The 26,077-nt window shown below is 59.6% G+C and overlaps 1 protein-coding gene across 2 annotated transcripts in view; it reads right to left on the minus strand.

Annotated features, from left to right (window-relative positions):
- PRKCB (protein kinase C beta) overlaps positions 1-25,194 on the minus strand; it is an 82,259-nt gene extending 57,065 nt beyond the window's left edge. For both annotated transcript variants that reach the window (XM_059484426.1, XM_059484425.1), the window contains exons 1-2: positions 24,990-25,194; positions 24,724-24,755 (exon numbers count right to left, since the gene is read on the minus strand). In XM_059484426.1, the coding sequence (XP_059340409.1) occupies positions 24,724-24,755; positions 24,990-25,162 (205 nt within the window). In that variant the 5' untranslated portion in view covers positions 25,163-25,194. The remainder of the gene's footprint in view (positions 1-24,723; positions 24,756-24,989) is intronic.
- Positions 25,195-26,077: the final 883 nt, after the last annotated feature.

Here is a 26,077-nt window from a genome sequence, read left to right on the forward strand (position 1 = left end):
TGTCTGTCCCCGGAATCGGTCTGTCCCTGTCCCTGGAATCTGTCTGTCCCTGTCCCAGGGATCTGTCTGTCCCAGTCCATCTGTCCCTGTCCCCAGGGAGGCTCTGGGATGCAGCAGTGTGTGGGACGAGCTCAGGAACCTGCTCAAGGTGATGGCCATGGAGAGCTGGGACACGGGAGCACCGGCCCTGGCCAAGGTCAGCAGGGAAGGTGAAATCAGACACTCCCTGCAGGATCACATTAAGGGAAGGGTTTTAAAGCACATTGCTGGGGAGGAGGAAATCAAACCTCCTCCATGCTTTACCTTATTTTAACAGAAATTATCCTTTAGGTGAATTCTGTTGTAACAAAGTGGCTGAAGCCTTTGCCTTCTGCTGCCCTAAAAAGCTCCATCAGCCCAGGGACTGGGTTTGCTGTTCGTGGGGAGCAGTCCTGTGCCATCACACACCACTGGCTCCATGAGAACCTTATCTGGGCTGGCAGCTCGAGGGAGGAGGGCAGGGGAGAGGAGAGGAGCTGGTTTATTTCCATGGAGCCCTGCAAGGGCTTTCCTGGCTCACTGTGCCCGTCCACGTCCCTGCTGGCCAGTGGGACTTCATTAATGCTTCCAACGTGCCCTACTTCTTCATGCAGCTCTGTCCCGCTGAAAGAGCCCATTTGCATTGTTAATGACATTTGGAGAAGCAATTTAGCAGCTCCCCAGCGAGCCAGGCTGCAGAAGCCTCACCCAAAGCACAGGGATGCAACCCCAGAGCCCCTGCCAGCCCTGGTGCCACCCAGAGCGGCCCTGGTGCCACGAGGGGACATTCCATCCCAACCCTGTGCTGGCACAGCGCCCACCCTGCCCCAGCCATGGTGCCCCGAGGCAGCTTCACATCCAGGCTGTTTGAATAAGGCAATGAAGGGGAGAGCTCCATACATAACAGACTAAGTGGGACACTAAAAATTTGTGAGCGCGCCCAAAATGTCTCCCAGCTGTTCTGCAGCACTTGAGAGGAACAAACCAGGGCAGATTTCAGAAACACTGAAATACTGAGCTGTGTGCGCCCAGCCATGGCTGCAGCTCCCACTGGCCTCTCCCATGTCCCCTGTGCTGAGGATGAGCAGAGATGAGGCTCTCTGAGGAGCTGCCAGCACAGCCAAGATGAGGAGCAGCAGAAGCTCCTGGTGACCCCTCGGAGGCTGCAGCTCCATCTCTCACATGGGCAGCAGCCCCAGCTCTGTGCCCAGCTTTTCCATGCCACCAGTTTGGTTTTTGGACTAAAACCCTGATCTTCAGCAGAAGGGATGCTCATCCTTTACCTGTGACACACTACAGGGCCAGCACCTCAGCAGGGCAGCTGCAGCAACTGCATCAAACATTTCATCCCAGCTCCCAGCAACCTTCCCACCAGGAGTTTCCCCTTCCAAAAGGAAGTAGAGCATCCCCACGGCACCACCCTGGTGCCTGGCAGCAGCTGCAGAGCGTGGGGAATGCTGCAGGATGGATGGATGATGAATGGAGGGATAAAAGGATGGATGGACAGGTGGGTGGATGGATGGGTGGATGGATGGGTGGATGGATGGATGAGGAGGATGAGAACGATGGATGGATGGATGGATGGATGGATGGATGGATGGATGGATGGATGGATGGATGGATGGATGGATGGCCCCAGCCCTGCCCAGCAGCTCCTGCAGGAGAAACAGCAATCCCGGGAGGTTAAAGGCTGCCTGAACCCTCAGCTGCTTTACCTTAACCTTCAGCCGCTTTACCTGAACCTGAGCTGCTGGGCTTGCACAGGGAGACACGTACCCAGCACCCAGTTCCTCCAAGGGGATGGTCCCCCTCCACACTGCCCCAAAGCCACTCAAAGTTCCTGCCAACACAAACTTGGGAGGGTCTGGGGTTAGAAAACCCCTAAAATAGGTGTCCATTGAAGCAGATCTGATGCCAGCCCGGCTCACAGCGCTGTCCCTCACACCCATCCCTGTGACCATCCCAGCTGCTGCCCTTCCCCAGAGCCGCACGCCGTGCCAGCCCCAGCCCGGATTGGCAGCTGCTCGGGGGCGGCTTTCCATCTCCGAGCGCACGGCACCCGCTCCTCAGCACATGATCCAGCGATAAATATTTGGAAAGATCTGTTATTTTTACATAAACAGTCACAACACATCGCCGGGCTGGGGAAAGAGCCGGCTCCGGCTGCTGAGCGCTGCTCCGGCCCCACTGTCCCCTCTGTCCCTGCTGTCCCCCCCGTCCCACTGTTCCCTCTGTCCCCTGTCCCTGCTCTGTCCTGGCTGTCCCTCTGTCCCCGCACCATCAGGGAGCTCCAGGGCTCTGGGGCTCGCTCCTCCCGGCCTGCAGAGCCTCACTTGGCACCTCCTCATTCCTCCTCAGCCCAGCAAAGCTTTGCAGGAGCGCGGCTCCATCAGCTCTCCCATCTCTCTCTCCATAAAATCCCAGAACGGCTCAGGCTGGCGGGGATTTCTGGAGGTCACCGTGTCCCTCTGCTCGCCCAGGGCAGCCTGCCCGGACCGTGCCCAGCTGGCTTTGGGTATCTCCAGGCAGGGACACTCCACACCGTGCCTGGGCAGCCCGTTCCAGCCCTCCCCTCACCACAGGGCTCATCCTCCCTTCCCCTGCACCAGCAGCCTGGCAGAGCTGCCAAAGGCTCCCGAGCCCCCGCAGCTCGGAGCTGGCATCAGCTGGGTCCCTCTGTAAATCACTGCCTGCACCGCAGACAGCCTGTCCCGGCAGTGATGGAGGCTGCAGCTAAAGCAGAGGAGGCAGGTTCAGCCCAGGACTCGGCTCACTGCCAGCCACCCCGGGGGCAGCTCCTCTCTGCCCCTCGGCCTCTGGAACACCAAACACTCACCAAAAGGTGCCTCCCCAAAAACTCACGCTTTGCACCCTGCCAGGTGATAATTCACAGCAAACTGCTTCTAAAATAAACCACATTTACATGGTGAACCTCCTCCTGGACTGCACCTTCTCCTGCCTCACATCATCCCCCAGGACCTTCCTCCCCTCCCATCCTCACCTGCATTGCTGGGCCATGGTCCCATAAGGCACCCACCCACCTGCGTCAGCTCCCTGCCAGCGGGGGCCATTCATCACAATTACCTCCTAATTCCCTTTCATTACCGTCTTATTTGGGATGGCAAAGGCTGACCCCAGCAGATTCAGCTCGTTAATGGAATTACAGCTCCTTCCGGGCAGGGAGAGAGTGAGTGAGAGCTGCAGCCCCCAGTGCTGGAGCTGCCCTGTCCCTGTCCCCGTCCCTGTCCCCTCTCCAGGAGCTGCTGGAACTGCCCTGTCCCCTCTCTGGGAGCTGCAGGGACAAGGAGCCCAGGGCTCCCCGGCTTTGCCCTGGCTCAGGAGCAGCTCTTGCCCCCGTGCCCAGCCCACTCTGGGCTCTCACCCTGCCCTGCAAGCCCTGCCATGCCAGGATCCCTCCCGAGCATCCCTGCAGGCCCCCAGCACTCAGCTGTGGGGAGCTGCAGGCTCACCCCACACCCAGAAATGCCCTGAGGGGTCAGGGGGTGACCAGGCAGGGCTCAGCTGCTGCCCCAGCCCTTTTCTCTCTGGGGTATTTGCAGACCCACAGCCCTTTTCTCTCCAGGGTGGGTGTTTGCAGACCCACAGCCCTTTTCTCCCTGGGGTCAGTGTTTGCAGACCCACAGCCCTTTTCTCCCTGGGGTCAGTGTTTGTGCTGCCCCAGCCCTTTTCTCTCCACAGCCTCTCCTCCCTACCAGCCCCAGCTCCTGCTGCTGTCCCAGCTCCCATCCTGGGATCCAAGGGCAGCATTCACATCTCCCTTCAGAGCAGCCCTTCGCTATGATGCTCTCACTCAACACAAGCCTTTGTGCTGCTCTTTCCAGTGCTGCAGTTTCCCAGAGGAGCAGGGGTGAGTGCTGGGGAAGGGCTGGAGCTGCAGCCCCAGCGCAGCCCTGGTTCCATCCCCACCTGAACAAGCCACGGGGGTTCAGAAAGCAGGAAAGGGTTTCCAGAAGCAAGAGAGGGTGAGCAAGCTCCCAGGGGCAGACCCAGCTTCTGGTGGTGCTGCTCTGACTCTGCAGTGCCCGTCCAGAGGGCCAAGTTCACCCAGATGAATTTCAGCCGGGCCAATGTCACTGCAGGACAATTCCTTTGGAGCTGCTGGCTCCTCGTCCAGGGCTTGGCCTACATAGGATCCCATCACTCCTGCAGCAGGCTGCTGACGGCCCCTCAGCGAGGAAGGAACGTTCTGGATGGTGCTTGTGAGAAATACCAAATGTAAAGAAATGGCAGGAGCGCTGAGCGTCTCCTCCATGCTGCCAATTACAGGCGGGGTAAGGCCTCCCCTCCTGTACCTGCCACCGGCGCACCTGACAAAGACAGCAGCCTCTGCACTGGCAATTTCAGAGAAAAATATCCCAAATATAAATTGGTGCAATATTAGGAGGCAAAATACTCTCTATGGCAACCTGGAAGGTCTTAATTATCCCTGCAGGTGGCAGAGGGAGCAGCCCCACACACACGGAGCTGGCAAAGTGGGCTTTGAGTGGGCACTGAGGGGAAAATCTCATTCAACCCCGAGAGAGTTCAGGCAGCTCCTTCAGCAGGGAAAGATCCTTCAACTCCCTGCACCACCCCAAAACTATTGTATTTGTGACTCCAGATCCATCTGAGCGCCTTGATAGCAGGGAGAGGGAATCAGAGGAGGTTTCCCACTCCAGAACGTTCCCGTGGCAACAGCAGCCCTGAGCTGGCTGGGAGCGGTGGGATGGGGCTGGGATGGCACCTGGGGGGCACAGAAACCACCAAACCACAGCAGGCTTGGGCTGGGAGAGACCCCAGAGCCCACCCAGTGCCAGCCCTGCCATGGCAGGGACACCTCCACTGTGCCAGGGTGCCCCAAACCCTGGCCTGGGGCATTGCCAGGGATGCAGGGGCTGCTCTGGGCACCCTCACAGGGAAGGATTCATTCCCAATATCTAACCTCAGTGTCCCCTCTCAGTCTGAAGCTGCCCCACACTGTCTGTCCCTGCAGCACATCCCAGCAATCCCAAAGCAGCTGGTTTGTGGAGATGTGCTCTGATGGCTCTCCACAGAAGGGCCAGTGGCAGCTGCAGGGAGGAGAAGGTGTTTAACCAGCACTGAAACACAAACTGCCTCCAGGGAAAAAGCCTCCAGGTGGGCACACTCCAACTAGGAGTTACTGCTGCAGGAATGTTTCCTTTGGAAATTATCAGCTCTCCAGAGAATTCCTGACCAGCTGGTAAGACAGCGCTTAGACATCATTATTTCTACAAATACAACAACCAGAAAAAACAAAAAAAAACTCCAACAATCAATGTTCAGCAGAATCAGCCTGAAGTCAACTTCCAGGAGAAATTTGCTGAGTAATTCTGGTGCAGAAAAAGCTCCTTTTCATTTATTCCCTGGGATGGAGGGGCAGGCCCTGGCACAGGTGCCCAGAGCAGCTGTGGCTGCCCCTGGATCCCTGGCAGTGCCCCAGGCCAGGCTGGACAGGGCTTGGAGCAGCTGGGACAGTGGGAGGTGTCCCTGCCATGGCACAGGTGGCACTGGGTGTCCTTTAAGGTCCTTCCAACCCAACCCATGCCATGAGCTGGCAGCTTCCCTCCCCAGCACTCCTGCTCCCTGCAAACACCATCCACGCAGTCATGGATGGAATTTCATTCTTTCCTTGAGAAAGATCCAAAGTTTTTGTCATTGGGCACGTGTGTGACTGCAGAGAGACAGGAACAGAGCTCAGCTGAGCCCTGCCAGGCACCTGGTGAGAGCAGCACCCAGCAGCCACCTGCAGCTGGCACGGGGCACTGAGAGCTGCCTGTGAGGAGCAGCGTTGGCACATCCCAGGGCACGGGGCAATGAGAGCTTGCCGTGAGGAGCGGCCTGAGCACATCCCAGGCTCCCAGAGAGCAGCAGGGGAGGAGCAGCACCATTCCCAGCTCCAGGCAGGTCAGTGCTGCTGCTTTGGAAGGCACTGCCCAGCCCTGCAGGGACATCACAGCAATGTGGCACAGCCCCCAGAGCAGCTCCTGGGGCAGCTTTGGGCCAGCCCTGCCTCACCTGGGCCATCCCTGGGTCCTGCCTGGGCTCACACAGTGCAGGGAACCCCTGAACCCCCGTGTCCCCAAAATCCAGGCTCCCACCCCACAGCCCGGCTTCGGGGCTGGTGCCAAACGCAATCCCAGACCGTGCTGAGCGCACCAGGGGAGCTCCTCCTGCACTCCCCCACGCTTTCCATCAGAAAAAAAACCTCCTACAAATTTTATTATCAGCCTCTAGTAACAAGTCTGGAGCGAAGAACTCTCGAGGCGAAGGCTGGGGACGGAGCCCTGCTCCCACATCTCCCACAGCCCATGGGAGCCACCCCAGGAGCCCTCGCCCCCGCTGAGGAGCCTCCAGCACAGCCCCGGCATCATCCAGCACATCAGGAGGCAGGAGCATCATTCCCACGTCAGGGGGAAGATGGACCGAGTCAAAACAGAGGAGGATTCCTTTGAAAGGGCCCTGTGCAGGGACGGTGCAGTGCTGCATGACAGAAGCAGGCAGGGTCCCCAGGGAGCCAGCCAAGACAGCTCCCTGCTCGCTGAGCACAAAGTGGGAGAGCAATTAGGAGGAACAGCAAGGAGCTGCTCCCCCTGCCAGCCTGCCCACTCACACCCCTCACAGACACGGTGCTGCAGCGCTGGGGACAGCCCCCCAAAACTGCCAGAGCCTGCAAACAGCCCCCCAAACCTGCCAGCATGGGCAGAGCCTGCAGGCAGCCCCTCCCGGCAGGACCTGGCCCTTTGGGCATGGTGAGGTGACAGCCCAAGGTTCCTGGGGGCACTGAGCGTGTGACTCCGGAGCAGCCCCTGCTCCAGCACCTTCCCAGGGCCAGGAGCAGCAGGACCCTGCCCACCAGGACCTTCCCCACCAGGACCCTGCCCACCAGGAACTGGGCTCAGGCTCCCCAGACACAAAACAAGCCAAGCTGAGGCCGAGCAGTGAGAACCCGCCGGTGTCAGAAATAGCTCTGGGGAAGTGATACCACAGACAGCGCTCTGGGGCACACACGGGGACTTCTGGGGCACAGCTCTGGCACTGCCCTGCTGCTGCCCTTTCCTGCTCTCCCACGGCACTGACACAGAGCCCCCCAGCAGCTGTGCTGCAGGAGAACCTGGAGAAACCCTGGAGAAACCCGGCTGAGGGTGATGCTGCTGCACCCCCTGCACCCCACGCGGCCCCTGGTGGTGCTCTGAGCGCAGCCTGACCTCAGACTTCCTTTGGCTGCCCCACACCAAGGCACCGGCACGGCCCCACAGCCGGCAGTGCCAGCTCTGCTCTGGGCTCTGTCCCAGCAGTGCCAGCTCTGCTCTGCCCCCTCTGCCCCCACAGCAGCCCTGTGCTGGGCTTCCCAGAGCTGGGCGTGAGTCAGCACAGCAAGGACAGCCTAAGAATGAAACTGAGTAAAATACTCATCCCAGGCCACGTGTTCCCCGAGCCAGGACCCCAGGCAGGGCCAGGGGCACCGGGGGGATGCAGGGACAGTCCCAGGGCACCATCCCAGGAACGCCATCCCAAGACACATCCCTGGGAACACCGTCCATCCCAGGGCACCATCCCAGGGACACCATACATCCCCAGGGACACCAGCCCAGGGCCTGGCTCCCACCTCCTGCAGCAGAAGGCTCAGGGAATGAGTCCCTCCATCACACAGGCATCAGAGACTGCGCTCCTCACTAGGCACAGGGGGCTTTGAGGAGCTTTTCCTCATCCTGCAGAGGTCACACTGCAGCTGAAGCCACAGCTGCCCACCAAGGGGAGGCTGGACACGTTGGTGACTGGAGGCAGCCAGGGAAACCAGGGCCAGAAACGAGCTGGGACAGGCAGGACACGCAGGAGGAGCAGCTCAGGCAAACCCTCCCTGCCTCAGCCTGTCCTCATCCTCCCCTTCTCTTTTCCAGGGCTCACAGTGGGATTTCCTGACCAAGACTGAAACACCCCAAGGTCAAAGAGGGTTCTGAGACCTCACGTTCCACAGATCCAAAAGCAATGCCTTAACCCGGTCTGAGCAACTCCCAGGGACTGGGCAGGACCCAAACCCTGCCCTGGCACTGCCTGCTGTCGCTGGTGGTGGGGAAATGCTGCACCAGGAGATGCTGGGACACCCATCTGCAGGGTGACACCCCCAGGGATGGGCCTGGGGAGCTGCAGGAGGAGAGGGGCTGTGCCAGGGTTTGTGGGCATCCATGGGCACAGCTGGAACACGGCTTGGCCCTCCTCAAATCCAGCAGCAAATCCAGCAGGGAGAGCCCTCCCCAGGCACACAGAATGCCTGGGGCTGGGAAAGCCCTCTGAGCCCACCTCAGACCCCAAACCTGCTCTGGAGTGGGGCAGAGCAGCAGCAATTTAACCACTGCCTTACACGGCTCACACTGGCACAGCAGCATTTTCACCACTGCCTTACACGGCTAACAGGCATTTGGTTAAACCCTGCCTGCTGCTGAGAGCGTGTCCTGCACGCAGTTGAGATGGAAACTGAGCTTGAAACCAAAGCCAGTGGGCGCAGTGGGCAGGGAGGGCAGCAGAGCCGGGCTGGGCAGTCCCGGGTGGGCAGTGATGCCCCCCGAGCGACAGCCCCAACGTGGTGGGGGAGAAGACACTCACAGCAAGCCTGGAGCAGATTCTGGCATTAAAGCAGAGCTGCTGAGTGCCTTTTCCCCTGCCACCCTCCCAAGCAAGTGAGACAGAGCAGATGCCAGCCCCTCTCGTGGGTTTCTGATTCAATATCCGCGTGTAACCAGAGCTGCCTCGCGCTAACAAACCCTGACAGCAGATAAGTAACCATCCAGCCACCAGCCCTGCAAGAATCACACCAGACAATTAAACAGCCCTGCCAAAAATAGCCCACCTGACCTGCTAGCACTCCTGACTATCAATCCAGCCCTCCCTGCAGAGGAGCTGCTACCGTTGAGTCAAACCTCAAAAATCCTCCCCCAAAACAGAGCCAAGCCAGCGCCGTGTCTGTAAGCGATCCTCCCCTTCCTCAATTTAGACTGCTCAGGAACCTGCACAGAGAGAAAAATCACTGGGTGTCAGGCAGAGCACAGGCAGAGGCTGATGGCAAACACGGCACAGAGGGGGAAGGCTGCGAGCTGGGGTGGGACAGTGACAGGGGTGGGACAGTGACAGGGACACTGCATGGGCACAGCTGGGGTGGCACAGTGACAGGGGACATGGGCAGCTGGGTGTCACCTCCCCCAGACACACAGCTCAGTTACCCCAAGCCCTGGCACAGCAGGCTGCTCCCCCACCTGCCTCGTGGATGCAAATAAACTTCAAAAGTGACCCTTCCTCACACATTACACACAGAAATGCACCCTTAGATTCTCCATCTCAGCCCTTTCAAAGGCTGTGTGATTTTCATTCCTCTGCCAGTCAGAGTCACTCACAGGAAGTTCCTGCATGGTTTCTGCGTTACCTCAGCACAGCCCCGCTTACAAAACCTGGCTCTTGCACAGAGAGCCCCACAATGTGCCCAGGAAGGCACCGAGGCCACCAGGACCATCCTGCCAGGAGCTGCCTCCTCCTGCCCAGCTCCCCAGGGTTTGGGGGACACCAGAGCTGGGTCCCAAAGCACAGACGGTGTCCAAAGGCAGCAGCACAGAGCCAGAGGCTGTGCAGGGAGGAGCAGCATCCCCAGCAGGCAGCTCCACAGGGAGCAGGGAATTGTCCTGAGAATTGGACATGAGAAACCAGCGCTTTTCTGAGCTGTTCCGGCACAGGTTTGCTTGGTGCCCCCGGGTACCAGTGATGCTCCTGGAGCAGCAGCAGCATCAGCAGTGCTCCTACCTGGCTGTGCCAGGGCAGCAGCACAGCTCCCACTCCCAGCACAGCTCTCCCAGTCCCAGCAGGGGCTGCTGAGCCCCAAGGTGATGCCGAGCCCTCGCAATTAAGGCACTCGTTTCAGTGTAATGGCTTGGCAGGGCCCGGGCAGCAAATAAAACCCGAGCAGGACAAGAGCTGAATGTGCAATGGGCCGATCAAAGGCACAGCTGTCCTGACAGGAGCCACCTCCCAGGGCCACTGCAGAGCAATTAGGGACCCAACAGGCCCCGAGGAGCAGTGGAGGAAGATGAGATAGATGAGATAGGAGCTCGTTATCAGACATGCAAGGCCCAGCTCCTCACAGGGAGGGACATCAGAGGCAAAGGGCAGCAGGGTGGGACTGGAGCGTGAGCAGCAGCATCCACAGAGCCCTGAGCTGCCAGAGCAGCAGTGAGCCAGGGCTCCAGCACTGTCCCACGTCCCTGCAGCACTGCCCCACATCAGGCACACCTGTCCCATGTTCCCTCTCTAACACAAGTGCTCCCCGTGCCAGCCCGGTGTCAGCCTGGTGCTGAATGTAAGGGTGCTAGCAGCTCCCAGAGCCTGGGGGACGCTCCAAGAGCAGCAGAGGATGGTCCTGAGCATGCCCATCCCAGCCCAGGTGGGGCCAGGCCAGCAGCACCTCCCGTCTGGCCCCAGCCCACGCCCATCTCTGTTCCCCAAACCCTCGTTCCCAAAGCCCAAAGCTTTAGCACCCCGTGCGAGTCAGCAGGGAGCTGACAGCTATTATTTTAGGAGTCTCCATATGGACCCAGTGCAGCATCTTGTGCTCTAATTTAGGGCACAGGCTGCCAGGGAGGGGATGCTGCTGCCACCCCCGGGGGATGTTGGACTGGGAGCACCTTCCTGTCCCTACAGGGGTTCCGAGAGGGGAGGATCCCATGGGGCTGCCCCTGCATCCCTGCGAGCATCCAAGGCCAGGCTGGATGGGGCTTGGAGCAGCCTGGGACAGGGGAAGGTGTCCCTGCCATGGCAGGGGTGGCACTGGGTGGGCTTTGGGGCCCCTCCAGCCCAGCCGGTCCCACAGAGCTCCCCTGGGTGCCCCAGCCCTGCCCGGGAGCCCTGAGCTTCCCCTTTTGGCAGGCACCAGATGGGCCACGTTATTCTGAACCCTCTGTGAGTGCTGACACAACACTGCTCCCTCACATGACTCTCCTCCTGCTTTTTAAAGAAGTTTTCGTGTTTCGCTCTGACACAGTGGAAGTGAATTTCCAGCCAGGCAGGAGCGATAAGGAAGAACCGGCTGCAGAGCCCGATCCAGGAGCGAGATAAGGGACCCACAGCAGGCGAGGGGCCCCAGTGCTGGGGCAGGCAGGGCAGCCCCTCACCCACAGCACGAAGGGCTGGCTGCCCCCAAGCCCCAGAGAGCAGGAGGAGGTCCAGGAAGGGCAAGGTGGCCAAAATATGAAGTTGGGTGTGTATGGAAAGTGGAGAAGGCTGCAAAGCCCAGCCTGGGGTGGGATAGATGATGGGGACACCAAGAAGCCACAGGTGATGGGGACACCAAAAAGCCCCAGAGTCCTGGCAGGAGGGAGGAATGGCTGCTCTGAGGACCATCCCACAATGGAGCTGCCTCCAAGCCCAGCAAGCCACAGCAGGAAGGGCTTGCTGCCCCCAAACCCCAGAGAGCAGGAAGAGGTCCAGCCAAGGGCAAGGTGACCAAAATATGGAGTTGGTTGTGTATGGAGAGTGATGGAGAAGGCAAAGCCCAGCCTGGGGTGGGACAGATGGTGGGGGACACCATGAAGCCACAGATGATGGGGGACACCATGAAGCCACAGATGATGGGGGACACCATGGAGCCACAGATGGTGGGGACACCATGAAGCCACAGATGATGGGGGACACCATGAAGCCACAGATGGTGGGGACACTATGAAGCCACAGATGATGGGGGACACCATGAAGCCACAGATGATGGGGGACACCATGGAGCCACAGGTGGTGGGGGACACCATGGAGCCACAGATGATGGGGGACACCATGAAGCCACAGATGGTGGGGGACACCATGAAGCCACAGATGGTGGGGGACACCATGGAGCCACAGATGATGGGGGACACCATGAAGCCACAGATGGTGGGGGACACCATGAAGCCACAGATGATGGGGGACACCATGGAGCCACAGATGATGGGGGACACCATGAAGCCACAGATGGTGGGGGACACCATGAAGCCACAGATGGTGGGGGACACCATGAAGCCACAGATGATGGGGACACCATGAAGCCACAGATGATGGGGACACCATGAAGCCACAGAGTCCTGGCAGGAGGGACGGTTGGCTGCTCTGAGGACCATCCCACAAAGGTGCTGCTTCCAGCCCCATCAGCAAAGTGAGAGCAAACCCAGCGTGGGCCAGGGGAGCCTCCCCTGCCCTGGAGGGGTGTGCAGCCACAGGGAGATGTGGAGCAAGGCCCCCACAGCAGCCAGCAGGTACCCACTGCAGCCAGCCTTCCCTCACAGGAATCCAGCCTTATAATTTCTGCAATTAAAAAGGGAGTTCTTCTGCTGCGGGTTAAAATAGAAGTTTTTGTCACAAATTACCGGCTTTCACTCCCCTCATACCTGAGCTTAAACTGAAACTTAAATGGAAATTTACAGGAGAATGAGAAAGTGAGTCAGCCTGCCCTTCCCAACAGGCATTTATTTCCATCCTCTCGGACTCAGTTAATAGTACCAGCAGAGGAATTAAGTTTATTCCAAATGTGCAGAGCCCAGGAGAGGGGAGGTGGTTTTGGAGGGAGCTCCCCAGCAGCAGCAGGGACCACGGGATCTGCTGCCGTGGCTCCTGTCCCCACCCCAGCAGGCAGCACGGGCTGCAGGGACCTTCCTGCTCTGCAGGGGCTGTCCCCAAGCAGGATGTGCTGTGTTGTGTCACCCTCCTTATCCCGTGTTCCCACCCACACCCCGGGGAAATGGCTCAAATGACCTCAAAGATAAACCAGGTTCTTTCCTTGTAACCTGATGGGGAAACTGCACCAGGTGACAGCAGAGGGACTGCACCTTCCAAACCTGGCACAGAGGCCAGGGCAGCTGAGAATTCCCAGCTCAGGAAAGGAACAGCCACATTCCCATCAAACCAAAGGTGAGGGCACAGCCACATTCCCAGCAAACCAAAGGTGAGGGCACAGCCACATTCCCAGCAAACCAAAGGTAAAGGCACAGCCACATCCCCAGCAAACCAAAGGTGAGGGCACAGCCACATCCCCAGCAAACCAAAGGTGAGGGCACAGCCACATTCCCAGCAAACCAAAGGTAAAGGCACAGCCACATTCCCAGCAAACCAAAGGTGAGGGCACAGCCACATTCCCAGCAAACCAAGGATGAGGGCACAGCATCGCTCCCACCACAGAGCCCGCAGCATGAGCCAGCCCCAGGGTGTGGGGTTTGCTCTCATTTTGCACTTAAACAAGCTGACAACACAGGAGAAACAAACAAAAAAAATGTCCAAAACACATTTCAAAGTGTTGAGAGCACATCTCAAAGCTCCTTGTCCTCCAGCAGCAGCGGAGCTGAGGCTCAGGAGATGCACTGCAAAGCTTCCTACCCTGCCACACATCTCTTGGGTATTCAGGTCAGCAGAGGGGCTGCTGGCAGAGCAGAAAAATCCTTTTAGGTACATAATAAGGTAGAATTGGATTCTGCTCCAAGGTGCAGAGACAGAAGCCATTTGTCATGCAGCACTCGCTGACAGGACATGTCCACAGCCCAGCCCTGCCTGCAGAGCTGGGTGCTGCAAACAAAGGAATTCACACCCCAGCTCTTGGGACCAGCATCCACCCAGCTGCAGAGAGGGAGGGAACCCGAGCTGCAGTTTGAAGTTATTTTAGAAGAATTCTCTACCAGGGTTCAGCACCAGACCGAAATGCAAATCACCATCATGGCTTCCTGAGCAAATGAGCTATTGCTGCGTTTTTTCCAGTCCGGCAGCATCTTGCTCTGAAGATCTAATAGCAGCCCTACTGAGCAGCAGCTAATTAAAGCCTTTCCTCCTGCCAAAAGCCCAGATTCGGTCTGTGAATGACCCAGTAAGTGAGACTGGTTCCACCTCGGGAGCCCTGGGAGACACCAGGCTGGCAGCTCTGCCCTTGTGGCCGTGCCCTGCTGCCAAGGCAGAGCCACCAGGGCTGGTCCTGCTCCTCTCCCTGCTGCTCCTCACTGGGATGGCTCAGGTTAACCAGTGACAGCCCTCAGCCCTCCTCTGACAAGGCCCTGAGGCTCCTCTCCATCAATACAAGCAGCAACACAGATTTGGAAATGAATGGACTGAGCTGTTGGAGACGGTCCTCAGACACACCGTCACACAAAAGGAATAAGTCCAGTTTTAGAGCCAACCCTGGGGCAGACACACCAGCAGAGCCTCTCCCAGAGCCCCTCTCCACCATCAGAGCCAGCAAAGGCACCTCCACGGCAAAAATGGCACTGAGGCACGGGAATCAGAAATAACCATTTGGGGAATCAATTCCAGCTGTGCAGAAATCTTCTGGGGGCAGTGACTTATTGTGAGTGAGAACAGAGGGGCTCCAGAGCTGTCCCTGCCAGCATGGCACGGGCTGGCATGGCACTGCACAGCCTGGCACAGCATAGCCTGGCACATCATGGCTGCTGCATGACAGGGACAGTGCATCTGCCCCAGGCACCACTGCTGTCCCTTGGGCAGCCTCCCCCTCTTGGCTGCTCTCAGTTAAGGCCAGGCTCTGGAGCTCGGCCAGGGATTTCTCTAAGCCAAGCTCAAGTTCAGCATGGAAGTGCAGTGAATGCCAGAACCACAGCCTGATCCTCAGACAGCCCCCAGACCCCTGCCAGGCTCCATCCCCATGGCACAGGCTCCATCCCCATGGCACAGACTCCATCTCTATCCCATGCCAGGTTCCATCATCCCTGTCCTCTGCCAGGCTCCATCCCCATGGCACAGGCTCCATCCCTATGGTACAGGCTCCATCTCGATCCCATGCCAGGTTCCATCATCCCTGTCCCCTGCCAGGCTCCAGCCCCATGGCACAGACTCCATCATCCCTGTCCTCTGCCAGGCTCCATCCCCATGGCACAGACTCCATCCCTATGGCACAGACTCCATCTCTATCCCATGCCAGGCTCCATCATCCCTGTCCCAGCACCCAGGGCTGCTCCCGGAGCTGCTCCCCCTCTGAATCTGCCTCTCCCCAGCAGCTGCTGCGCTGGGAGGGCTCCGGAGCCCGAGACACAGTAAATAATGACTTTGCACTGCGTCAGGAGCTAATCCACTCAGTGATGCAAATGAAATTCATGGGCCACTTCCCCCTCACTCCGGCTCCTCAGTGATATTATAAAACAATCCTGACTTCATCGCGATGTCACCGCGGCTGCAGGAAGCCTTCGGGGAGCCAGGACGACTTTCACTCCTCTTCACCACCTCACTCTCTCATTCTTCTGCTATAATTGGAAATCATGAAAATGCATTTGTTCATGTGCTCCGGGTGTCAGCTATTCAATGAGCCGGTGCTCTCTGTGCGGACCAGCACAATAAAGGTATTTACCCGCTCCCCCCAAAGGTGAAGCTATTCCTGTTGCATCCTTTCACACGGCAACAAAAGGCAGGGAGGAATCCGCCGGCAGGATCAGCTGGAGCACGCTGGCAGCGCAGCACGAGGAAGAGGAAGAACAGCTGAAGGCTGAGATTTAGACATCTGAATCTTTTTTAGCTTCCCTGCTGCTGACTAAATACCAAATGTAGGAAGACGAGAGCAGAGCCACAAGAGACTGGAGATGTTAAACATAGAATCAGAGAACCCTGGGATGCTTTGGGTTGGAAGGGACCTTGAGGCTCATCTTGTTCCAACCCTTGCCATGGGCAGGGACACTTTCCACTGTGCCAGGTTCCACCAAGACCCGTCCAGGCTGGCCTTGGGCACTGCCAGGGATCCAGGGACAGCCACAGCTGCTCTGGGCACCTGTGCCAGGGCACAGCAATTCTCAATTCCCAATGTCCCATCCATCCCTGCCCTCTGGCAGTGGCAGCCATTCCCTGTGTCCTGTCCCTCCATCCCTGTCCCCAGACCCTCTGCAGCTCTCCTGGAGCCCCTTCAGGCCCTGGCAGGGCTCTGAGCTCTCCCTGGATCCCTCTCCTGTCCAGGTGAGCATCCCCATGTGTCCCAGCCTGGCTGCATCCCTGGAGCAGCTCTGGGTTCCTCTGGCCTGGCTCCAGCAGCCCCAGTCCCCAAGCACAGGCACAGCTCACAGCCCTGCTGCAGACCCCCCTGCACAGACAGCAGCTATCCCCCATGTTCCCAACCACACCCCAAAAATACACAGCTCATCTCCTGCTCGGAGCTGGAAAGCTTCCCTTGTTCCAAAGACTGAGCTTCCCACCCAAAGAGGGAAGCTCACAGACTGGCTCCTCGGAAAAACCCAGATTTAAGTAGATGCAAAAAAGCCACTTTTCAGGGAGCTGTGCCATAACAAGCCTCAAGTTTGCAAATCCAGTAACTTCCATGTACCGAAGCTTATTAATATTGGATTTTTTGGCAGGCGCTGCCTTGTCCAGCTCGGATTAGCAGCAAGTATATTCTGCTTGTCAGATTTAAACAAGATGTATAAATCTGGCACAAAAGCAAGACCAAATATGGAAGCAAATTATTTAAATTGACAAGATGTAGCTCACAAGCACTGAGCACTCACAGCCAGTGCCCATCACTGGGCAGGGAGGCTCCTGCTCTGGGCACAGGAGTTCAGCTCCCAAACAGGGGGCACACGAGGTTACCCACCCCAAACACTCACTGATTCCAGAGCAGGGCTGCACTGGGATTTATTTTGTTCTTCCACACAATGGGAAGAGCACAGCGGAGGGAGTGAGCCCAAAATCCCTGAAAAGCAAAGAGCCTGAGCAGAGGCACAGGAGGGACAGCGTGGCTGGCAGAGGTGACACAGAGCCCTGTCCCTGTGGCTGCAGGGGCAGGATGAGGCAAGGCCAGGGAATGGCCTGGGAATGGCCCAGGGAACGGGCACAGGGAACGGGCAGAGAATGGCCAGAGAATGGCACAGGGAACGGGCACAGGGAACGGGCAGAGAATGGCCAGGGAATGGCCCAGGGAATGGGCACAGGGAACGGGCACAGGGAATGGCCAGAGAATGGCACAGGGAACGGGCACAGGGAATGGCCAGAGAATGGCACAGGGAATGGGCACAGGGAACGGGCACAGGGAACGGGCACAGGGAATGGCCAGAGAATGGCACAGGGAATGGCCAGGGAACGGGCACAGGGAACGGGCACAGGGAACGGGCACAGGGAACGGGCAGTGGCCAGCAGCTGCCAGGGAGCAGCAGCAGAGCAGAGCTGAGCCCCATCTGCCCCACGATGCTGCAGAGCAGAGCTGTCACCTCTCATGAAAGGCACTGCCCGTCACAGGGGCAGCCTCAGCTGTCAGAAACCACAGCCAGGGCTCAGCCAGCTCCCCACCACGAGCAGGAGTCACCCTCAGCAGGAACAGCCAGTGCTGCTGGCAGGTTATGAGTTACAGAGCTCGGTGCCTCTCACAGCACAACATTTCCATCGGTTTCACTTTTCCTGTGGAGGCCAGTCCGAACCAGGATGGATCAATCCCCCAGAGCCTGCAGCAAAGTGCTCCCCAGAGCCCAGGGGAGCACAGCAAAGCCACACAAACCACCTGCACACAGGAGGAGCCCTTTGGCCAGAGCCATCCCCTTGGCTGGGCCAGCCCAGCCTTGGCCACCCTCTCCAAAGGGGAGACCCCTCTGGGGTGCTGAGAGAGGCAGCCCCCGGCACACAGCTCTGTCCCTGCAGCCCCTCAGCACAGCCAGAGCCGTTTCCTTGGCACAGCCCCCCTTGGGATGGGGCACAGAGACCCCAGAGCCTCTCAGGTGGGGCCCATGGGGATCCCCAGCTCCCGGGTGAGGGCAGCCTGTCCCTGCAGGGCTCTGGGTGCTGCCAGCAGGAGCAGGCTGTGGTTTGGAGCCGTGCCTTCCCTTCCCAGGAACAGCCACGGCCGGCACCGCCACTTCTGGGAATTGCTTCTGCTTCACGCAGAATTCAGCTGCTACAAACAGCACCAGGGCTCCCTTCCTGTCCCCCCGTCCCCTCTGTGGCTCTCGTGGAAACACTGAGTGCCTGGGGCAGGGTGCTGCAGGACAGGGCCAGGCTGTCCCTTCCCCAGCCCCTGGCACCTGCCCTGGTGGGGCTGCAGAGCCCCAGAGAGATTTGCACCTTCACCCGTCGGGGCAGGGCAAAACTGAGGCGGTTTCTGTGTCATTTCCCATCCCTGATGTCCATGGCACCTTTCTGCCTCCAGGGACTCCTGGCCGTGGCACAGAGGCCACCAACACCAGCCTGGACCAGCAATGGGTGGGTGAATGGAGGGATGCAGGGATGCAGGGATGCAGGGATGGGCTCAGAGCTGGGGAACAGCTGCCCAGAGCTGCCCTTTCCCTGCAGAAAGGCAAACCCAAGGGACAGCCCTGGTCTCTGCCACCCTGAGCCCCACATCTCTGTTCAGGTACCAGGTGTGAGGGCACTGTGCCACCCAGGGAGCCCCTGCAGGGTCCCTGCAAGGAGCACAGCACCTGTGGGTTCTGCTGAACCTCAGAGTACAGAGCTGAGCCATTCCAGGGAAGGGGAACGTCCTTGGCCAGGCTTCATTTCCTGCAGCAGCATCACCTGGGAGGGCTGGAGGGGCTCCAGAGCCCCCTGTGATCTGTGTCCCCAGCTGTGGGCAGCACACAGGGCAAGCCCAGAGCACGGGGCTGCCAACCCAGGGCTGCAGGCAGGACCCCACACCAGGACCCCCGGTTTTGTGCCATTGCCTCTTCCCAAGAGCTCCTTTGTGCCAGGCTGCAGCCCCCCTGAGCTCAGAGCACGCTGCCCAGCACCTGGGGCTGCTCCTCCCCTGCAGGGAGCTCCTTACTCACCCTTGGAGCGGCTCTGACGGATGGATGGGCTGGCAGAGCAGTGACTCACGGAGCCACACGGGTGGCATTAACCTCAGCAGCACACGCTGTGCTGGCCCTGGGGCTGAGCTGGACCACGGGCACACACAGGGGGTGTCTGCCAGCTGTGTCCTGTGCTGCCAACCCTCCCACAGCTGCAGGAACAGCCCCAAACCCTTCACCTGGGCACGATCCCACCCAGGCACCACGGCAGACCCTGCCCTCTGTCAGCACACACCTGCAGGACAGGGGAAGGCACCTCCACCCTGCCCTGCTGAGCGCACCCTGCCACAGGGTGATGCAGGCACCCTGCCCTGGCTGGGTCACAGGCACAGCTGGGGTTAACTCCATCCCCCAGGCACAGCCAGAGTTAATTCAATTCCATTCCCCAGGCACTCTGATCCTGCCCATAGACCCAAGGGGCACTGAGGAGCCTCTCTGGTGTTCTCAGGTCCTTGCTGGGGAGCTGCAGGAGGAGGAGGAGGAGCAGTGCTGGCTGGAAGGAGGAAGGGCAGCAGCCACAGCCAGGGCTTGCACAATGCCCTCCGTGCAGCTCCCACAGAGCCCAGCAGATAACAGAACCCACAGCCAGTGCTGAGAGCAGGCTCAGCCCCTCCTCCTGCTCCTCACAGGCACCAAACCCTCAAGGTCCTGCTCCGTTTCACAGCCCAGACAGTGAGAGCCCACCCCCAGCTCGCTGCCAGGGGAGGGTGCCCCACACACCTGCAGGGATCTGCTGCAGGATCACACGTGTGCCAGCGAGCAGGCGTGCAGAAATGCCAGCCCTGTTTGCTGAGGAGTCTCCTTAGAGACAGCCCAGGCACCGAATTCCCCAGGAAGCCTCAATGGCTGGAGAATAACCACGGCAGAGGCTCAGGACGGGGTGGTTTAACCCCTGCAGTGGTGTCAGAGCCATCGGGCACCGTGCTGCACACCCCGCTGCCACCCCCAGCCCCACAGGCAGCATCCTATGGGCCAGCAACAAATACCCCAGCAAGGAACCAGACGCCCTCAATAGCCAGCCCCAGATGGTTTTAGGATGCCAGCTATCTCCGGAGATAAGAAAGAAAAACCCACCCTGCACTGCGGGGGGAGGGCAGGAGAAACCACTTCCACTGTGAGAGAGAGAGAGATGGGCGAGCCCTGTGTGCTGCATGGGGACAGCAGAGGGACACAGCTGTCCCTGCCCTGCGTGGCCCTAAAAAGCACCCCAAAACAGGTCCCGACAAAAGAGATCCCTCCAAAAGAGCTCCCTGCCTGTCCAGGGGACAGCTCCAGGGCCAGCCTGGCAGGGACAGGCGGGGGACACAGGCTCCCATCTCTGTCAGCTCGGTGTGCACCGGGCTGTGCAGCACCACAGCCCATCCGTGCAGGCAGCACGGCCAGCCCCACTTCCCCTTTCTGCTGTGCCTGCTCTGCAGTGCTGCCCTGGGGACACACTGCTGGGCTGGGGACAGACTGGGGACAGACACACTGCCGGGCTGGGGACACTTCACTGGCCTGGGGACAGACACACTGCTGGGCTGGGGACAGACTGGGGACAGACACACTGCCGGGCTGGGGACACTTCACTGGCCTGGGGACAGACACACTGCCGGCCTGGGGACAGACACACTGCTGGGCTGGGGACAGACACACTGCCAGCCTGGGGACACTTCACTGGCCTGGGGACAGACACACTGCCGGCCTGGGGACAGACACACTGCTGGGCTGGGGACAGACTGGGGACAGACACACTGCTGGCCTGGGGACACTTCACTGGCCTGGGGACAGACACACTGCCGGCCTGGGGACAGACACACTGCTGGGCTGGGGACAGACACACTGCTGGGCTGGGGACACTTCACTGGCCTGGGGACAGACACACTGCCGGGCTGGGGACAGACTGGGGACAGACACACTGCCAGCTTGGGGACAGACACACTGCTGGGCTGGGGACAGATATCCTGCCAGCCTGGGGACAGACACACACCCCTTCTGGCCTGGGGACAGCCTGGGGACACACAGCCCTCGGGCCTGGGGACACAGTTCCAGCACCCAGAGCCGCGTTACCACCGCACCAAAACCCCCTCCAAAATCACGTTTCCAATTTCTGCAGCATTATATAATTAGCATCGTTTGTGTTGCAAAAAAAGTAATTGCAGTAACATTTTTAATTAGTCTATTTGAACACTAACATTTCTCCAGTGTGCATAATATGTTGACACGAAATTACTGGGTTTGAGGCGGCTCGGGCTGATTGGGGTTTGTTTTGCTTTTGTTTCTGCCTTGTTTGGCGCAGGCAAGGGGAGCCCAGGCAGCCCGCAGAGGCTGCAGGGGAGAGCAAAGTGTGATGGGTTTCACTTCCTCCTGGGGGGAGGAAGGTGCCTTGGGAGGGCTCTGAGCAAGAGAGAAATGCCTGCTCCGGAGGGACGGCCGGGGTGACATTTCCCAGCCGCTCTCAGACGTTGACTGGTGGGAACACAAAACAGAAGGAGAGCGCAGGCCTTGGAGGACAGGGAGAGGCAAACCTGCAGGGAGGAATCCTGTGCGCTGCAAGCCTTGGAAGGAGATCTAATCTGAAGAGTCTCTCTGCTCACTGAGTCACAAGCAGGGACAAGAAGTAAACATTCTCCCCAGAAAAGTTACTGCATGACACCCAAGCACACATTACCAAATTATGCTTTTTTTCTCCCCCTTTCTCTTCAGGAAGAATCAAGATTCTCCTTTCCAAGAGCTTTGCTACATGGCACACACGAAAGCAGCGACAGATGCAGGTTATTTTTTGCTCCCAAGTGTGAATCATGTTCCCCTGCTCCTCACCTCTGCCCAGCCACAGCGGCTGCAGGCTGAGCAAGCCCAGCTCCAGGGATCCCCCTCACAGGATCGCAGCCCTGACCCACAGGAGCTGCCTGGGCAGCAGGAGAACGGCCCCGAGGGTGCCAAGGCGGGGGAAACACCAGCAGGGAGCGAGAGCTGCCAGCTGCAGCACATTCCCACAGGGCGAGCCGAACTCCGCTCTCAGAAGCTTTCAGAGCAGCTCCCTTTCCTTCAGCATCCCACAGCACCTCAGGAGAGCCAAGGCTTGGCTTCCCCAGGCTGCAGACACCAGGGGCTGCTCATCCCTGCCTCCGTCCCTCCCAAAGCATCCCTGGTGCTGGCACTGCCTGGATGGACCGCAGACACACACACAAACACACACACACTGCTTTTCTCCATTCCTGACAAGCCCCTGCACCTTCCAGAGGGGAGAACCCCTCTGTAGCACGGGCTGAGAGCAGCCAGGGGGCACCGAGCCTCCCTCGGGAGCAGCTCACATCCTCCTGGCGGCTCCAGGCGCATCCCTCAGCTTTCCAACACCCACGAGGTATTGATTTCTTTTTGTCCGGGCGCCAGAAGCAGCCCTGCTCCTGGAGGGCTGTGCTCAGCCTCCCTGCCCACACCCAGACACTTTCTGGCTCACCAGAGAGACGTTGGCCCAGGAAGTGCTCAGATGAGCACGAGGATAAGGAGGAGATGGTGTGCGAGGATAAGCAGCAGATTAGCAGGCTATTAAGTGGCATTTTGTGGTACCCATTAGTATTTCAGGCTACAAAGAGTCAGTTTCTGCTAACTTCCTGCCAAAAGTCACAAGTAACGAGCTAATTAACAATCTAATTATTGCAAATGCCCTAGAAAGAAATCAGGGCACAGGTGAAAATCTACTTAAAGCGGGCACGGCTGAGAGCAGACAGGCGTGAGCCCCAGCTGCATCCCAGCCATCCCGCAGCACAATGTGAGGCACTCGGGGAAGTTGGTAAAGTTAAATTAAAGCTGTGCACGGCAAAGGGAGAGCACACCCTCACCCCAGAGCTGAGGAACCCCCATACACAAACCAGCCCTGGCATTTTCTGCTCTGTGCCAATGTTTGCCAAGCTCAACAGCAGCTGCGGCACAACCGGTGGGGCACAGACCCAAAGCTGGTGATCCCTGCTCAGTCCAGCATGGGCACGGCTCCCCTGGCACGGCTGGACAGGGCAGTGCCAGCCCTGGCATCCCCAGTTCTGCCTCACAGCAGGACAAGCCGTGATTCCAGAGCAGGTGGCAGAGACCTCTGGGTTGAATTTCTGAGCTGGAAATGCCCTGCAGGGACACAGAGCAGTGTCCTCCACCCTGGGGCACAGCTGGGGTGCCCTCGCCGTGATGGGCATCACCCCAGAACTGCCTCCCCCACGGGAATACCTTCCCCTGGGCACCCCAGCACGTCCCACCTGGCCCACAGATCGGTGATTTCAGGAAAGCAGAGGCTGGGCTGGTGTGCAGAGCTGGAGCTGCAGGATTCCCTGCTGCACAGTCAGTATTCCCTGTGGCACACGCGTCTGTAACACCACAGTGACCAGTGACCCCTGCCAAGGGGGTTCTAAGGCACAAGGGGATGTCACAGACCTGTCCCACACCCCCGGGGGTGGCACTGACCCCCTGGCAGTGCTGCTGGTGCCACTGCAGCTCACAAGGGCTGCTGCCCCCCGAGCCAGGGCTGCACTGCCCGGCCACCCCGAGCCCAGCTGGGCTGCTTCAACCCTGCCCAAAACCATCTGAGGGCAAACCTTGAACCAAGAGCACCGTATCAGGTCTGGATAACAGCGCCTGACAGCTGGAGGAGACTTGGAAAGGCGCCAGGCACCCGACACTGGATGCTCAGGTAGAACTGAGCAGGCTCTGGAAATAACGCAGGCAAACCCTGCCGGGCTGGGGTGGTGCCCACCCCTCCATAACACGCTCTGGATTTCACAGACACGGTGTTTGCACAAATACACCTCGCTGCAAGGGAGCTCAGGGAATTCATTCACAGCCAGGAATGCCTGGCAACACCAAACCAGGGCGCACAGAATTCCTCTCAGCACCGTGGCTGAGCTGCCCATGTGTGAAACCTCAGGTACCAGGGGAAGCTGTGACCTTGAGAACAGCCCTGGGATACGTTTTAGTCTCCACATCCACTCTCCTCTGCCTGCCAACACCTGTCCAGGCCTCCAGGCTGGGCTCTGGGAGGTGGCACGGAGATGGCTTTGGTATTTTAAGGTTACATGCGTGTGGTAAGTGTTAAGGATGAGGAGCAGCATCATTTAAATTGGATTAGGCTCACACTGCTCGTACAGGCAGCTGCAGGGATGCTCCAGACCCAGCCCAGCTCCTCACACCGTGTGCCACTCCAAAAGCCCAAGGACAGCTGCAAAGAGGGGCCTTTCAGAGCTCTAAAGCACGTTTGTTTTCATGCCAAATACCTCAACTTGGGAGCCAGCCACCCGCCAAAATAAACCTCTGTCCCAAATATTCACAAAAGGAAAATTTGGCTGCCAGCAGCTGCGAGAGCAGCCCCGATTGAACCCTCGCAGGTGGGACCAGGGGAGGCCGGGCAGGAGCAGCCCCCAGCTGGGCTGGCTACAGCCCGATAACGCCTGGGTGATTCAGCCCAATGTCCCAGGGGGACATCCCTGGTCCCTGAAGAGCCTCTCCGGAGCCCCAGCATCATCAGAACAAAGAATTATGGTCATAGTAACCCGGCTACCGCAACATATTTGGTTATAAAGCCTCATTTTTTTTCCCCAGCAACACAACCAAGCCATTCAAGCCCTCGCCGGCTGCGCAGTTCCAGCCGCGGAGCCCTCGCCCAGCCCGTTCGCCACCCAGCACATGTTTTGGCGTTAAGTACATTAAAAACAAACTCCCCTCGGCCTTTTTCGGGGGATTTAGCTGAACTCCCGGGCGCTTATCTCTGCTAACGAGACACGACCGGCTTAAAGGCACCGACTAGTTGCTGGGTTGATTAAAAAATGACTAAGCTGCTTGGCGGTGCCGCGGGGATGCTCGGGGCCGGTACCCGGGGATGGTGCCCGCAGGGGACGCGGGGATGCTCGGGCCGGTCCCGGGGGACGGACGCGGAGCGCGGACCCCCTGAGCCCCCCGGCAGCGCCACACTCACCTTGACACTGGAAGCCCTGCTTGCCGAAGCCCCTGCGGAGAGAGAGGCGCAGTGAGACACCGGCCCCGCGGCGCAGAGACCCTGCCCGAGCCGCCGGCCGGAGGGGAACGGGCACCGGGGGACCGGGATGGGGTGGGATGGGATGGGATGGGGGGAGCAGGACGGGAGGAAAGGGGGGCCCGGAGGATGGCCAGGGTGAGCCCGAGGAGGGGTGTCCCGCCGAGCCGGTGTCCCGGAGCGGCCGCGGCGGAGCGGGCAAGGCTCACCAGATGAAGTCGGTGCAGTGGCTGCAGAAGGTGGGCTGCTTGAAGAAGCGCGCCGTGAACTTGTGGTTCTTCACCTCGTGCACGTTCTTCTGCCGCAGGGCGCCCTTGCGGGCGAAGCGCACCGGGCCCTCCTCGCCCTCGGGGGCCGGCGCTGCCGCGGGCGGCTCGGCCATGCTGCGCGGGGGCTGCGGGCCCGGCCCGGCCCGCTCCGCTAACGCCGCTCCGCCGCCGCTGCCGCCGCTCCGGCTGCGCTGCCGGGGCCGCGCTCGGGGCCGCTGCCCGCAGCTGGCGGGAGGCTCCGACACCGCCCGCCGCGCCACGCCCCCTCATTTACATACGGCACCGCCCCGCCCTCATCTGCATCGCCGGCCCCGCCCCCGGCACCTCGCGGCGCCGCAGGCCCCGCCCCCCGCGCGCCTCGGCACGGCCACGCCCTCCGCTCGATTTGCATGTTGATTTGCATAGGGGCCAGGGCCGCCCTTCATTTGCATAGAGCGTCTGCATCCCGCGGGGATGCGCGGGGAGAGCCGGGCACGGACAGGGATGGACACTGGGAATGGACAGGGATGGACAGCGGGAATGGGCAGGGATGGACAGCGGGAAAGGGCAGGGATGGACACTGGGAATGGGCTGGGATGGACACTGGGAATGGACAGGGATGGACACTGGGAACGAGCAGGGATGGACACAGGGAACGAGCAGGGATGGACACTGGGAACGAGCAGGGATGGACACTGGGAATGGGCAGGGATGGACACTGGGAATGGGCAGGGATGGACAGTGGGAATGGACAGGGATAGACACTGGGAATGGGCGGGGATGGACAGTGGGAATGGGCAGGGCTGGACAGCAGGAATGGGCAGGGATGGACACTGGGAATGGGCAGGGATGGACACTGGGAATGGGCTGGGGTGGACACTGGGAATGGGCTGGGATGGACACTGGGAATGGACACTGGGAATGGACACTGGGAATGGGCAGGGATGGACACTGGGAATGGGCTGGGATGGACAGTGGGAATGGACACTGGGAATGGACACTGGGAATGGGCAGGGATGGACACTGGGAATGGACACTGGGAATGGACA

This window comes from Ammospiza nelsoni, chromosome 17 (genome assembly GCF_027579445.1).
Source record: "Ammospiza nelsoni isolate bAmmNel1 chromosome 17, bAmmNel1.pri, whole genome shotgun sequence".
Taxonomy (NCBI): domain Eukaryota; kingdom Metazoa; phylum Chordata; class Aves; order Passeriformes; family Passerellidae; genus Ammospiza; species Ammospiza nelsoni.